Source organism: Cyprinus carpio, chromosome B16 (genome assembly GCF_018340385.1).
Source record: "Cyprinus carpio isolate SPL01 chromosome B16, ASM1834038v1, whole genome shotgun sequence".
NCBI classification, from domain to species: domain Eukaryota; kingdom Metazoa; phylum Chordata; class Actinopteri; order Cypriniformes; family Cyprinidae; genus Cyprinus; species Cyprinus carpio.
In genome coordinates, this window is record NC_056612.1 from 16568230 (window position 1) to 16582510 (window position 14281).

Consider the following 14281-nt stretch of genomic DNA (forward strand, 5'->3'; position numbering starts at 1 on the left):
GGGGAGGAAAGTAGGTTCCCTGCTTTTTTTGGTCTTCTGTTTTGCCATTATTAGAGATGAGTCATAATGGTCTAATCATCAAATGCTAATTGAGTAATGAGTTTGTCTATTTTATATATGAGCAAAGGTGTTGTGAAGGTTACTTTGGAAATGTTGGTTACAGATTACAAGTTATGTAATAAGTAGTGTAACTATTTCAATTACTTCATTAAAGTAATGTAACTGATTACATTTGATTACTTTTCAAAATTTTTAATGAATGTTTTCAACTGTTAATCATTTTTAAACATTTAAACCAGACAGGGTTAACCTTACAGTAGGATTCAACACTGAGTACTGTCAGGCTTCTCAAAATCCTTCATCACTTGAATTAAGATTATAAAAATTCCACCACAAAATCTGATTTTAGCATCTCTGTTTACTTTGAGTTAGTTCTGAGGTTAAATACAGATTTAAAATCGTAACAAGATATAGTTATATAGCTGTGATACTGTTTTTGAAGTCAAATCTTTGCATTGCTATGACAGGAAATACTGGCATCTAACAATGCTTTAGAAAAAAAACAATCTTGAAAAATAAAGCATATACATACAACCAAACAGGAAATAATACAGTTATTAAACAAGCATGTGTTCTATTCTGTGTCCTAAACTCCTGAAACATCAGTGTCTCATATTTTAGAGCAGTCAATAAATTTGGGAAAGAAATCAATCAAATCTGTATGTGTGTAATGTGTGTGAAAATATTCAGATGTAACCTCCTTTGTAGTTATTAACATTTTCATAAGTAACTGTGGTTACACTTTATTTTAAGGTGTCTGTTACAGTGTAATTATACATTTAAGTACAGAGTAATATTAATTAACTACATGTACTTACTATATGGTTAGGTTTTAGGATTAGGGTTTGTTTTAGGGTTACTTGAATATAATTATGCGTAATTGTTATTATAATAGTAAGTACATGTAACGTAACAAAGACACCTTAAAATACTAATTTAATGTAATTTAATTACACAATTTTTCTCATTAACTTCGACAGATTACAATTACATTTGTTTTGTATTTTTTGTAATTCAGCTGTGATTCAGCTATAGGCATGAGGCAACATATATTTTATCATATACATTTTGTAATACAAATGATAAAAATCTTTCTTAAGAACGTGTGACCTGACTTGTCGACTTTAAACTTTTGCATATCATCACATTGTGTATTTCACAGAACTCCCCACTTGGTTTGCATGTCCTTGGCCATGTTCTGTTAAGCTCAGGGGTGAAGTGTATTTGTTATAATAATACTCCTTACTGTGATGTTACTCAAACATATGCATGGGGAGGTTTAATGTGGACATGTTAGTCTTGGGGTGTTGAGATGACTGCCAGGCTGCTCTCAGAGGAGGGATATTTCCCTAAGGGTTCAATAACTGAACCCTAAAGTCTCTCCATAACTCAGAGCAAGGTTAGGTCAAACATGAGGGCGAGTCTGAGGGTGTGTATGTGTGTTTGCCTGCACATGTGAGCGTGCACATGTAATATGTTTGCACTTAAGTGTGTGTGCTGTATGAATGCATTTGTGGTGTGTGTCTTATCTGTTTCGGTATGTGCGTCTCTGGAGGATAGAAAAATTTTCTGGTGACTAATGTTAGCCACATGTTCCTCTGCCCACTCGGATTTTTCACCTTGAGACAGAATAAGAGTGAAAGACAGAGAAGGAGGAGAGAAAACTACAGATACAGAGAGATGAAAGCCAGGTGTCATGCAGCAAGAAAGATTGTTTTGTCTTTCAAGTCTTTTCAAGCTGTGACTCTGATGATTGGTAGTAATGTCTTTTTGTTTTTTACTTTTAAAGGTATTTATGTAATTATTATTTGAAGAAGTCTCTTATACTTATCAAGGCTCTTTATTTAATCCAAAAAAAAAATTATGTATTCATGTGATGGCAAAGCTGAATTTTCAGCATCATTGTTCCGGTCTTTCTTCAGCGTCACATGATCTTAATATATATTTATACTCATTCAATTGAATATATATATATATATATATATCTTGTAACATTATAAATATATAAACTATATATAATATAGTTACTTTTAAACAATTTAGTGTGTCCTTAAAAGTTAATTTCTGACCCCAAAATTTTTATATATAATTTAAACTATAGAATTTATATATTGTTCTTTTTCTACTTTATAAATAATTTGGAGTTTATTTTACATTGCTTGAATTCTGATTCTCTCAGGACGGAAATGTAGATGCTGGAATCAAGGTATCACATTTCCTGACTCAAGATTTAGTATTTAATAAGACTTTTAGACCTGAATGAATGAAACAAAATCTTACAAGACTTCAAAGATACTATGGTCTCATTGTTCCTTTCAGTCACACAGTGAGTTTTATGGCATATAGTAAATATTTCATTTTTTGTGAGCCCCAGTTATTCCACAAGATCAAAGTTACAATTGTCAGACGTTTACGTTTTTTCTGTATAAATCCTCTCCTTCCACTTCCTAGATTTCCGAGAATTATATATTTTAACTTTTACAATTTACTTATATGTTTTTAACAGCTGCACAGTTATAAAAGTGACATTTAATAAGGTGTGCGTCAATGGCAGATATATTAGGACAGAATCTGAAATTGTATGACCTAAAAGGTCAAAAAGAGGGCCATGAGTATTTCAAATACAGTACAGTGTTTAATTATGTTATAGTTATATTACTTTTTCATGTCACATGTTGAAAAATTGGTAAACATACTTCCAAAAGGACTTTAGAAAGGACTTGTCACAAATGAAAGTGTGGCAACACACATAAAATCCATCAGTTGTGTCCGTCCACAGTCCCCGGGCGGACGTTCACTTGTATATTATTTGCATTCATTGTGGTGACATACTCTGTCGAATGAGGGTTGTCTGATGTATGTGTGTGGCTGGTGGGGATACTCTGGTTTTCACTTCACAATGACTGACCAGACAGTTGGCTCGAGGAACTCTAGGACAACGACACACTGATGAAAACAGCATTGTTCATTCTTGATCCTCTCATCTTCGCATTCAAACACGTTCACAGAACACAGATGCTCCCAGCCTCAGGCTCACACATGGAACTGTTCAATAGTCTGAGACACTGTGGCCTACAGAGCCTTACTGTCGCATAGTAAACACTACATAACTCTATTTTAGTGACACTTTATTTTAAATCAGAATGTTACCTTGATAATGTAGCATTAAAATAATGTTTATAGTAATAAAGATTTTCATTGCAAATGGACAATATATTTGTTGTTTCTCTGAACAGCTCTAATAAGGACAACTCAAGAAGCGTTCCGGTGAATTTGACTCTGAGCATTGCAGCGAGAGCACAGGTGGAGATCAGAGGGTGGGTATCTCTTTTTATCTGTCTCTCAGTCTCACTGAGTGGAAAATGAGCAGTTTCAGTCCAATTTCAATAAAGGAACCCAGACTGCCACTGTTTGCCTGTTCTGCGGTATCTGGAGAGGTTATCCTGGACCCTATAACTACTGATTACCAAACACTTCTGTTCATGTAAAATATTGTCTTGGCAGAAGGTCAAAGTGCATAATAAATAAGTCATATGACAGAAAATAAAACTAACTTCTGTTTTTTTATGAGATTATAGATAATGTATTAGCCAGTAATCAGTGTTATCTCTTACTTTCACTCAAGTCAGTTTTGATTTTCTCATTCAGTATACGGTTTCATTTGAAAATGTGTCAGATTACAAAATTAAAACAGGTTTTGAATAGTGTTTATTGGTGTCCTCTTTTTTCCTTAGTGTGTCTCACCCAGCTCAGGTTGTTTTACCTTTCCCTCGATGGGAACCCAAAGAGAAACCTGTAAGAGAAGATGAAGTTGGCCCTCAGGTTCAACACATATATGAGGTACAGAATTAACAGACACAAAACAAAACATTTTTGGTAAACATGGAGTGATTCAAACACAGGAATAGACGAAGAGAGAGGGCTCTGTTAAATGGCCAGTAAACAGCAAATATTCAAAACTGTGGTGCAGTCAAAGGGATCCACTAACTCACACACACACACACAAACACACACACACAGCACATAAACATAGTCATGCCAAAACTTATTAACATAACTTATTAACATATACTGGACACACTGAGTGTGAGTCCATTTCTTTCTTTTTATCTGAAAGACAGTATAATTTTATGGCTCAATATTATTTTTAACAACAACCCAATTATCTCTCCTACAGTAAAAGCAAACACTAATCTGCTATTAGAAATCTGGTACACTTACCACAATAAACTTTCCCAATAGGGTGTAGTGCCTTCAGCTAGCAAAAACCAACTTCTGGAAAGCTATTTATTTGTTGTGTGTTTTTGTGGAGACTCTTGACCTCTTTTTGCTGCAAGAGGGCCTCACTAAACACCATCTGTCCTGCGGCTATTAATTTTTTAATTGGCTGTAATGTTGGCCAGACGCTGTACAGATGGTTTATGTTAGAAGCAGCTTCAGCTCATGATCAATCCAACTGCTAATGCTAGCCCAGAGTATTTGATTAAATATTTATCAGTTCTTGTACATTCTACTATATTAAATAAAAATCTGATGATTCATATTAATTTATTTGGCATCAACAGCACTCCTTATGAAAATTTACATAGTTTTATTATAGCAAATAAGTTTTTTATTTAATATACAGCATGGTATGTTGATAGCCATTTATCAGTTATTGGCTATAACATGAAAACAATTACCGGCCTATTAGTATTGGCCATAATTTGCATACCAGTGCATCACTATAAGTGTTTATAAGGGAACAACTTGAATATTTTTTAATAGATTTAAATTAGATCATGTTATGCTGATTTTGTTGTTAATCTCTTTTTGTATTTCTCTCCCTCTTCCTAGTTACATAATAAGGGTCCGAGTTCAATAAGCAGGACTGTGTTGGAGGTGGGCTGGCCAAGTCGGTTCCGTGAGGAACACCTCCTTTATGTCCTTCAGATCATCACTGACGGTCCAGTTCACTGCAGTGTCAACGGCTCCCTAAACCCGCTGAAGTTAGAGGTAGCACATGCACACAAACTCTTTCTTCTCTTTCTCCTCAGTTTTTTTTCTCCTTGAGAGTGTCCTTCTTAAAGAGAACTGATGCAAGAAGAAAGTGTCCACATTCACAGATTTTTTTTTAACAATGCTTCAGTGAAGTTGAGCCCCTGACCAGATCTTTCCTCATTCACAGAGCAAGTTATTTGAATTAGTATTTCTTTCTCCATCTGCGTCACATCTTTCTCTCTTGTCTGTGTTCCTTACCATTATAAATCTCAGGTTTCTGTGCTTTTACTAATGAGTCTTAAATAAATGTAAAACTATGACTGCTGAGTCCTGCTTGTTTTTGATCAGAGTGTTGGACTAATTCTGACCTCTCTGCTCTCTTGACTGGACTTTATTATCGCTGTTCAGATTTCACGTACAGTCAATATGAAGCATCACAACGTCCTCATGAAGTCTCCGTGCCTGTAACTGATCTGTATTCATGCTGAGTTCAGAATTTTAACCACCTGGACTGATATTAGAGCTCTTTTCCTGTGAACTTTAGAGGAGAGCATTTTGGCCCAGAGTTTTCGCCGAGAAGTTTGTGTCTGCCTCTCTGGCCACATTCACACAGTGAAAAACACTAGAATAAAAATAGAAAAACTGAAAGAAATAAAAAATATTTTGTAAGTACTTATTTTTCCTTCCTCATAATAAATAACATATATATATATATATATATATATATATATATATATACATTAGGGGTGTAATTATACACGTATTCGTATTGAACCATTCAGTACCAGGCTTTTGGTTCGGCACGCACTACAAACCGGACTAATCCTATTACATTTGGAAAATAAAAGGGCTTAAAGTGTGTGAAATATAATGTTCTCAGTGCTCAACAAGGCAGCCCAGGCAACGTGCTGTCTGCCCAGTAGCGTAGCGGACAGCCTGCAATAACCTCCCCTTGCTGGGTTGTGTCGAAAGACAATGATCTTGTAACGACATTCGACAATAGCCAGAGATGTTGTCAAAAACATCAATTATTGGCAATATTAAGAGTATTTGTCATTTCCAATTAGTGTAGGCCTGTTACATTCTTATTTTTATAAGGCCTATTATTATTATGAAGTTTCTTTTATTATTAAATTAAAATTACAGTTAATTTGCCCCGCAATATTACCACATTAACTGACACGCTGTGAGGATAGAAAAAGATTAGGCTATTTACTCCTCAATTAAAAATTTTTTTTTAAGTTTTTTTTAAAATAGTTCTATTATGCAATTAATTATAGGCCTATAATTAAAATATTAACACTATTGCAGTCATCAATAAAAATCAATTCAATAAAAAGCTTTAGAAATCGTCTCTCGTCGTCTCTGAGGTATATAGAGCATCAGATGCTGAACGCTCCGTCATTACTCTCATTTTTACTTTCACTTTCTGCATAGTGAATTGATTGAGATTAAAATGTTCACCGGCATAACTCTTGTGCAAAGTTTGCATGTTGCTTGTGTGATATCCATTGGCTCACCTTCATGGTTTAAGAGAAATATTTCAACATTGCAATGTAAGCAATTACCCCCCACCACCCATACCGAAAACATACTGAACCGTGACACCACTGTGTCGTATCAAACCGAACCGTGAATTTTGTGAAACATTACATCCCTAATAAATATATATATATAAAACTGAGCTATTAAAACTATTAAAGAATTGATCATTGAAGTAAATGAAATAATGAAATTAGAAAACCAAATTGCAAATGCTGCATTAGAAACTGAATAAAAAATAGGAAGTTTTAAGTGCCAAAATTACTAAAACTATAACTACTTTTATAACTAATGCACATAGCACATTGCATCTAATTTTTTAATTCCTCTCCTATCTCTGTCCTTCTCCTTCACTCTTAGACCTCCACTCTTCAGGACACTCCAGAATTACTGGGCTTTCTGAGGAACAGCAGCGCTCCGACTCGCCATAGACGATCTGTTTCTACAGCCCAGAGTTACAACAGCAAGATACTGGTACACACACACACACCAGTACCACAGACACTCACACAAACCACCTGAAGCGCATGGCTGCCCACCCTGTGGGAACAGCCTCATATATGTGACAGATGGACTCTTATGTTGAACTTGGCATGTTATGGGAACCTGTGTTGACCTCAAAGGCTGAGTTCACCTGTAAATCTCATAACAGGTCATTCATATTATGCTTATTGTCTTGCTCTCTCAAAGTGTCTCTTTAGGGGGTTTGTGTGTGTGTGGATGGACCAGCTGGTTTTGATAATCATAGTCCATCACACCTCAGGCATTGAGATAAGACAGGGCAGAGGTCATGTCCTATGCACATACACAAACAGTTGACATAGATACTTCATACATACACACCATCACTCATCTCTTTAAATATGACCAAAACAAATCATTCAATATCAAGTGTGAGGCTTCCACGACACACAGCACATCTACAGAGGTTCAACAAGATTGAAAAAGCTTAGATTTTACACTTTCTAATTCAGCACTTTGTTATTATTACAAACAGTATTATCAGCAGAAGAACTGAAGGGACAGTTTGAAATGAAAAATTCTTAATTGTATGACTCAAAATTTCTTAGCTCCAAAACTTTCTAGGTTTTACTTAGATTTTCAGTCCCAGATTTTTCATTTTTAATGAAGAAAGATATGAGACAAAAACAGATCTCAGGCTCGTTCTTCACTTTTTCTCTCATTGTGTGTGTTTGTGATAGAACTGCTCAAATATCAACTGCCTGATGGTGGAGTGTGTTGTGGATCGATTAGATCGAGGGCAAAGCGCAGTGATCAAGTTCAGATCTCGACTCTGGGCTCACACCTTCTTACAGGTACTTTGAAGTAATCATTTACTCATCATCAGGTCATTCAAGAAACTGTATAACTTTCTTTTTTATGTATAAATAACAACCCAAAGTTCTTCAAAATATCTACTGAATCTACTGTAGTGTATAAACATTCACAAACTGTCACAGTGTTTTCAAATGTTATCTTCACAGTATTCCTGTAAAGTCCAGCTGGTGATTTTCACTTCTTAAATCAGTGTATGATCAAAGGCTCTTATTAAGCTGTGTTTACACTGACGGTGATTTGCAGCAACAAACTGACCACCAGTAATTCATTTTCAATGAGGTTTGGCTATATGAGGTTTGGCTATATGTAGGAACTCCTAAATGTCTTAAAAAAATGAATGGGGTTCAGTGTTCCTTTGGACCCCACTGACTTCCATTGTAGGGCAAAACCGTTCTTCAAAGTATTTTTTTTTCATCATCCCAAAGAAAAGGTTTTACAGGTTTGGAACAACATGTGGGTGAGTAAATGATGCCTTGAAATGAATATGTTAATTTTTTGAGTCAAAACATGGTGTTTATGGCCACCTTTCCTTCTTTCTGAACAAAACAAAATGTTGTGTCACCCTCAGATGGTAGGTTAGTGTCACAGGAGATGACATCACCAGTCTAGTTAGACATCTTAAACACCTCAGTCAAGTGATGTCATAAATCCTGACATCATCAGAACAAAATGCCTTTCATCTCATGTCCAGAGGAACGTCCACAGAAAGCAGACACATGTATGAGAGCACGTACACTAGTGTGTCTGCAGGACAGTAGTGATCTATGCGTGTGTGTGTGAGTGATCCTAGTGTGCAGGAAGTACTTTTAAGTAAGTTTTTGTTTTGCTGCTCTTTTGACCACTGCTTCTCACTAAGCCTCATCCATGCTGAAGCCATTACAACTCAGCGCCCTTTCAGACACCCGCCATGTGCGTTCTGTTAATGTTAATCTGACATTTTCCTCTTCTGCAAGGGGCCGGCCTCTATACCGCTCGCTCCGAGATGTTTCCATGTGTGTTGTATTTACGCTAATCCATTGCTTTCCTCTGGCAGAGACGGAATGACCACTACACGCTAAACTCCACAGTGTCCTTTCAAGTGATGGCCATGCCTTATCGGATCAAAGCTGATTCACTCCCACACCAGAGCAAATCAGTGAGTAATCTAGTTTGTTTGTGGGGGTGCAGATTGAGAAAAGTGGAAAACAACAAAGGAAAAGGAAAAGAGAAGATGTGGGTTAGAACAAGAGAAAAAAAATATTCTCAACTGAGTGTTAAGATAGACTAAACGCCACTGAGTTCAGTCTGCTTAGCTTCGATAAGGAAGGTAAAGGGAGATTATGCAGTAGTTTGAAGCATGGAAGTTTCTAACATTCCTATTTTTTGCTGTCTGCCAGTTTTTCATATTTAGAAGAGAGTGGAGATTATAGAAAAGCATCAGGAAATGTTAAGAACAAGATTTGAACTCTGTTTCCAGAAGAGCACCAAGATTAAAAGTTTTGAAATGTACACTACAGTTAAAAATATTAGTACTACAGTTTTTTTTTATTATTATTCAAAACATTTTAAATAAATGGTGTTCTTTTGAACTTTCTATTAATCAAAGAAATCCAAAAATATATTAGAATCATTTCTGAAGGATACACTACAGTAATAGAATAGTTACTATTAATCTATTACTGTATTACTCTATTACTACTACTAGCTAGATTCCCATTTACCATCACAGGAATAAATTACATTTTAAAATTGGACATATTACCATAGTACATCCATGGTATTTTGGACATGTACCATGTTATTCTTCGAAATACATTGGAGTAACATTTAAATACAATGATACGATTACTGTATGCTGCTATCACCACAGTACTTTTTTGTAAGGCTCTTTGTGCATTAACAACATTAGGGCTTCTAAGCTGAGTGCTATACGCAAAACATAATACCCACACTTTCCTCTGTGTGTGTGTGTGTGTGTGTGTACGAAATCTGACAGAAGAAAAAGTAATAAATAATAATAATAAACAAAGCTTTCTGAAGGAGCTTCTGTTCCATTTAATTGTAAAATGAGACAAAGAGATGAAAGGCAATAAGGGAAAGTAAGCTATCAAACTGATTTATGCATGCTAATATCATAGCTACATCAGTGCTTGTAAAAAATTAATGACCTCTGTGTTTGTGTGCGCTTGTGTTTTTAATTGGCACATTTGTGGTGTGGGCCATTCCTGACGTTTCTTTTGCCATTCCCCTGTGGGTAATAATTCTGGCTATACTGCTGGGACTGCTGGTGCTGGCTGTGCTTAGCCTAGCAATGTGGAAGGTAGGTCGACTTAATACACAATCACAAACACACACACACAGTCTCACACTGACCTCCATTGGCTCTAAACGTAATGCTGTTCTGAATGCAGTAATCATCAGTCACAAAACTGATAATAATGAGTTCATGTAAATGCACTTAATATTGCTTTTCTGTTGATTCTGGTTGACAGAGGAAATACATACTCTCAGAGTGTTTCATATATATGTTGGCATTAGTCTTTAAGAACAGCTAAATGCGTCTGTCTTTGCTCCAGTGAAATAACAAAACAAAAGAACTTCAGGGGTAGAGAAAGAGATGGCTATTAGAGATAGCGTGAGAGAAGGAGATGGTGGAGGAAGTAGAAAAGGGGGTCGGTGGAAGTGAAGTGAAAAGAGGTATGGGGAACACTGAAGAACTTGATGAAAATTGGCAAATCAGATTAACAGATAAAGCAGAGAGAGATAGGGAGTGCTGTTGCAGTTGGGCATTAATGAGCCATTTGTGATGTTATCAGTGTTTTGCCTGCAGGGCTGTTCTCGGGCTCTTGATTGGGTCCCTATGGAAGGAGACATGCCCTAATTGGTCAACGTGTACAAACACACACATATGCACTAAACACATCGAAGAGTGATGGTTGTGCGTGGGTGCACAAAAGGAAAATATCAATCAGATGCTGTGAGGGAGTTTTTAGAGCAGCTGTGGCTTCAGATTTTAGTTTAACACAGACTATTATAAGTTTTATAGATAGTGTCACATAAAATGGATTAGGAAAGTAAGGAAAACATGTATGCGTCCTACTGAGAATACAATATAATGGCCCCCTCTTGTGGTGAAATGGGTTGTTGAAAAAGTGTTAATGAAATTTTTTTATTCAACGTTTATATATATATATGTATATGTGTGTGTGTGTGTGTGTGTGTGTGTGTGTGTGTGTGTGTGTGTGTGTGTGTGTGTGTGTGTGTGTGTGTGCAAAATGTGTTTAAATGTTTTTTTTATTTTATTTATATATCTGAGGTTTAATTTTATATATCTCAACACATTTTTATGCAATACAGTTATATTATCAGTGAAAATGTAAATAAGTGTTTATATAGTAATATGTTAATTTTTGTTTATTTTCCATTCATTTCCAGGTTTAAATTTGATTTTGTGTGTTATGATTTAAGATGTTATGATTAATGTTAGTATTATGATATTATATATATATATATATATATATATTATGAAATCATAAAAACTGAATGTATAATAATTAGGTGCATTCACTTATGTCAGCTGCTCATATAAAAATCAAAGGAAGTTCTTATTATGATTACTGGCCTTCTGCTTATCACAATATATTTCCAATTTTTAAAGGAAATTATATCTGTATTATCCAAATATCCATAAATAGATCTGATTGTAGTCCTCTGGGTGAATCTCAGGTCTTAAATCGGCCATTGTTTTCAGCCTCTGAGAGCACATCTGTGCAAGTGTTTTAGAAGACAAAACATTGGAAGAAATTAATAATTTCTGTTATCCCAGGGATAAAATTCTCATCATCTGTTCTTTGTATTTTTTTCTTTTCCTCACCCGTCTCGTCCCACGTGCTCTCCTTTTTCAGTGCGGCTTCTTCGATCGAGCGCGGCCACCCAAAGATGATGATGTGTCGGACCGCGAGCAGCTGACTGCAGAAAAATCCACAGACGCGTGAGAGCAGAACAGATGACAAGTATGAATACAGAGGTCATGGGATGATGAATCACCATGAAGAGAGTGGAGGAGCTGTGGCCGAAGGTTTCGGTATCTTTGTAGAAGTCTACAGATCCAAGCCTGTAAATAAACTACAGCTCTCACACTGGACTGCGATCTGTGATCTGGGCCACAGTACCACTCAAAAACATTTCTAAAGCTTTATTTAAAATGACGGAAGAGCAAGAACTCTGGACTTTGCACTCTGATAGAGCTGCAATAACCACAGGATCCAAAGAGCCACATGCCAGAACAAGACTACATGCTGATCAATACAGTCCCAAAGATTAAGATCTCACTGTCTGATCAACTCCAGCAACTTATATTGAAGCAAAGTGATGATATCTAACACTACAGTGGGGAAAATACTTATTTGATCCCCTGCTGATTTTGTAAGTTTGTCCACTCACAAAGAAATGCAGGGTCTGTAATTTTTATGGTAGGTTTATTTTAACGTATAGAGACAGAATATCAACCAACAATTCCAGAAAAAACTCATTATATAAAGGTTAGAAATTGATTTGCATTTCAGTAAGCAAAATAAGTATTTGATTCCCTACCAACCAGCAAGATTTCTGGCTCCCACAGATTGGTTATGTGCCAATGTGGAACACAGATTAGTCCTGCCACTTTAAGAAGTGACTCCTAATGTCAGCTCGTTAGGTGTATAAGACATCTGTTCATACAATCTGTATCTTCCATTCCAACCTCTCCCACCACCATGAGCAAGACCAAAGAGCTGTCAAAGGATGTCAAAGACAAGATTGTAGATCTGCACAAGGCTTGAATGGGCTACAAGACCATCCGCAAGAAGCTTGGTGAGAAGGAGACAACTGTTGGTGTGATTATTCGGAAATGGAAGAAATACAAAACAACCATCAGTCGGCCTTGGTCTGGAGATCTTGCCTCATGGGGTTAGGATGATCATGCCAAAGGTGAGGGATCAGCGTCGAACTACACGGGAGGAGCTTGTTAATGTTCTTAAGGCAGTTGGGACCACAGTCACCAAGCAAAACATTGGTAACACACTACGCCGCAATGGACTGAAATCCTGCAGTGCCCGCAAGGTCCCCCTGCTCAGAAGGCACATGTACGGCCCGTTTAAAGTTTGCCAATGAACATCTAAATGATTCAGAGAAGGCTTGGAAGAAAGTGCTGTGGTCAGATGAGACCAAAATCGAGCTCTTGGGCATTAACTCGACTCGCTGTTTGGAGGGAGAGAAATGGTGACTATGACCCCAAGAACACCATCCCTACAGTCAAGCACGGAGGTGGAAACATTATGCTTTGGGGCTGTTTTTTTGCCAAGGGTACAGGACGACTTTACCGCATTGAGGGGCAAACAGACAGGGCCATGTACTATAAAATCTTGGATGAGAACCTCTTCCCTCAGCCAGAACACTGAAGATGGGTCATGATGGGTCTTCCATCATGACAATGACCCAAAACATACCGCCAAGGCAACAAAAGAGTGGGTCAAGAAGAATCACATTAAGGTCATGGAGTGACCTAGCCAGTCTCCAGACCTCAATCCTATAGAAATTCTGTGGAGGGAGCTGAAACTTCGAGTTGCCAAAAGACAGCCAAGAAACCTTAAGGATTTAGAGAGGATTTGTAAAGAGGAGTGGATCAAAATCCCTCCTTAGATGTGTGCAAACCTGGTGACCAACTACAAAAAACGTCTTACCTCTGTGCTTGCCAACAAGGGTTTCTGCACCAAGTACTAAGTCATCTTTTGCTTCGGGATCAAATACTTATTTCACTCACTGAAATGCAAATCAATTTCTAACCTTTATATAATGTGTTTTTTTATGGATTTTTTGGTTGTGATTCTGTCTCTATACGTTAAAATAAACCTAATTATAGACCCTTCATTTCTTTGTAAGTGGGCAAACTTACAAAATCAGAAGTGGATCAAATAAATATTTTCCCCACTGTATACTGTATAACATTATCAGCGGAACTTCCTATCATCTCAATCACCAGCTCAGATCATTCCACACTACGCTTCACATTGGCCACATACACACTGCAGCTAAATATGGATTCACTCCTCTTATAAAGCATATCTGATATTTCTTTAGTTCCATTTTTAAATATCAAAAACCAAACAGAATAACCTGTTCCATATTTCATGTGTACAGCAGAGAGATTATTACTTTATTATTATGATTATTATTGTGGCTCGGGAGTGACTCCTGTTTTATGTACACACACAGATCAATTATTTAGGCGATTCACACCCACACTTGTATATGGTTGTCACTCCCAAAACTCTGCAATGTGTATATGGCCATTTTTAACAGAATGTTTAAAAATAGCACATAGAATGTCACAATAATTGATGTC

The 14281-nt window shown here is 36.6% G+C and overlaps 1 protein-coding gene across 1 annotated transcript in view; it reads left to right on the plus strand.

The window, feature by feature from the left end:
- Window positions 1–9363, plus strand: part of LOC109069854 (integrin alpha-8-like) — a 57124-nt gene extending 47761 nt beyond the window's left edge. The window contains exons 23-29 of the mRNA XM_042740282.1: window positions 3297–3377; window positions 3795–3900; window positions 4897–5055; window positions 6943–7056; window positions 7785–7898; window positions 8954–9132; window positions 9297–9363. Coding sequence (XP_042596216.1) covers window positions 3297–3377; window positions 3795–3900; window positions 4897–5055; window positions 6943–7056; window positions 7785–7898; window positions 8954–9132; window positions 9297–9363 — 820 coding nt within the window. The remainder of the gene's footprint in view (window positions 1–3296; window positions 3378–3794; window positions 3901–4896; window positions 5056–6942; window positions 7057–7784; window positions 7899–8953; window positions 9133–9296) is intronic.
- Window positions 9364–14281: the final 4918 nt, after the last annotated feature.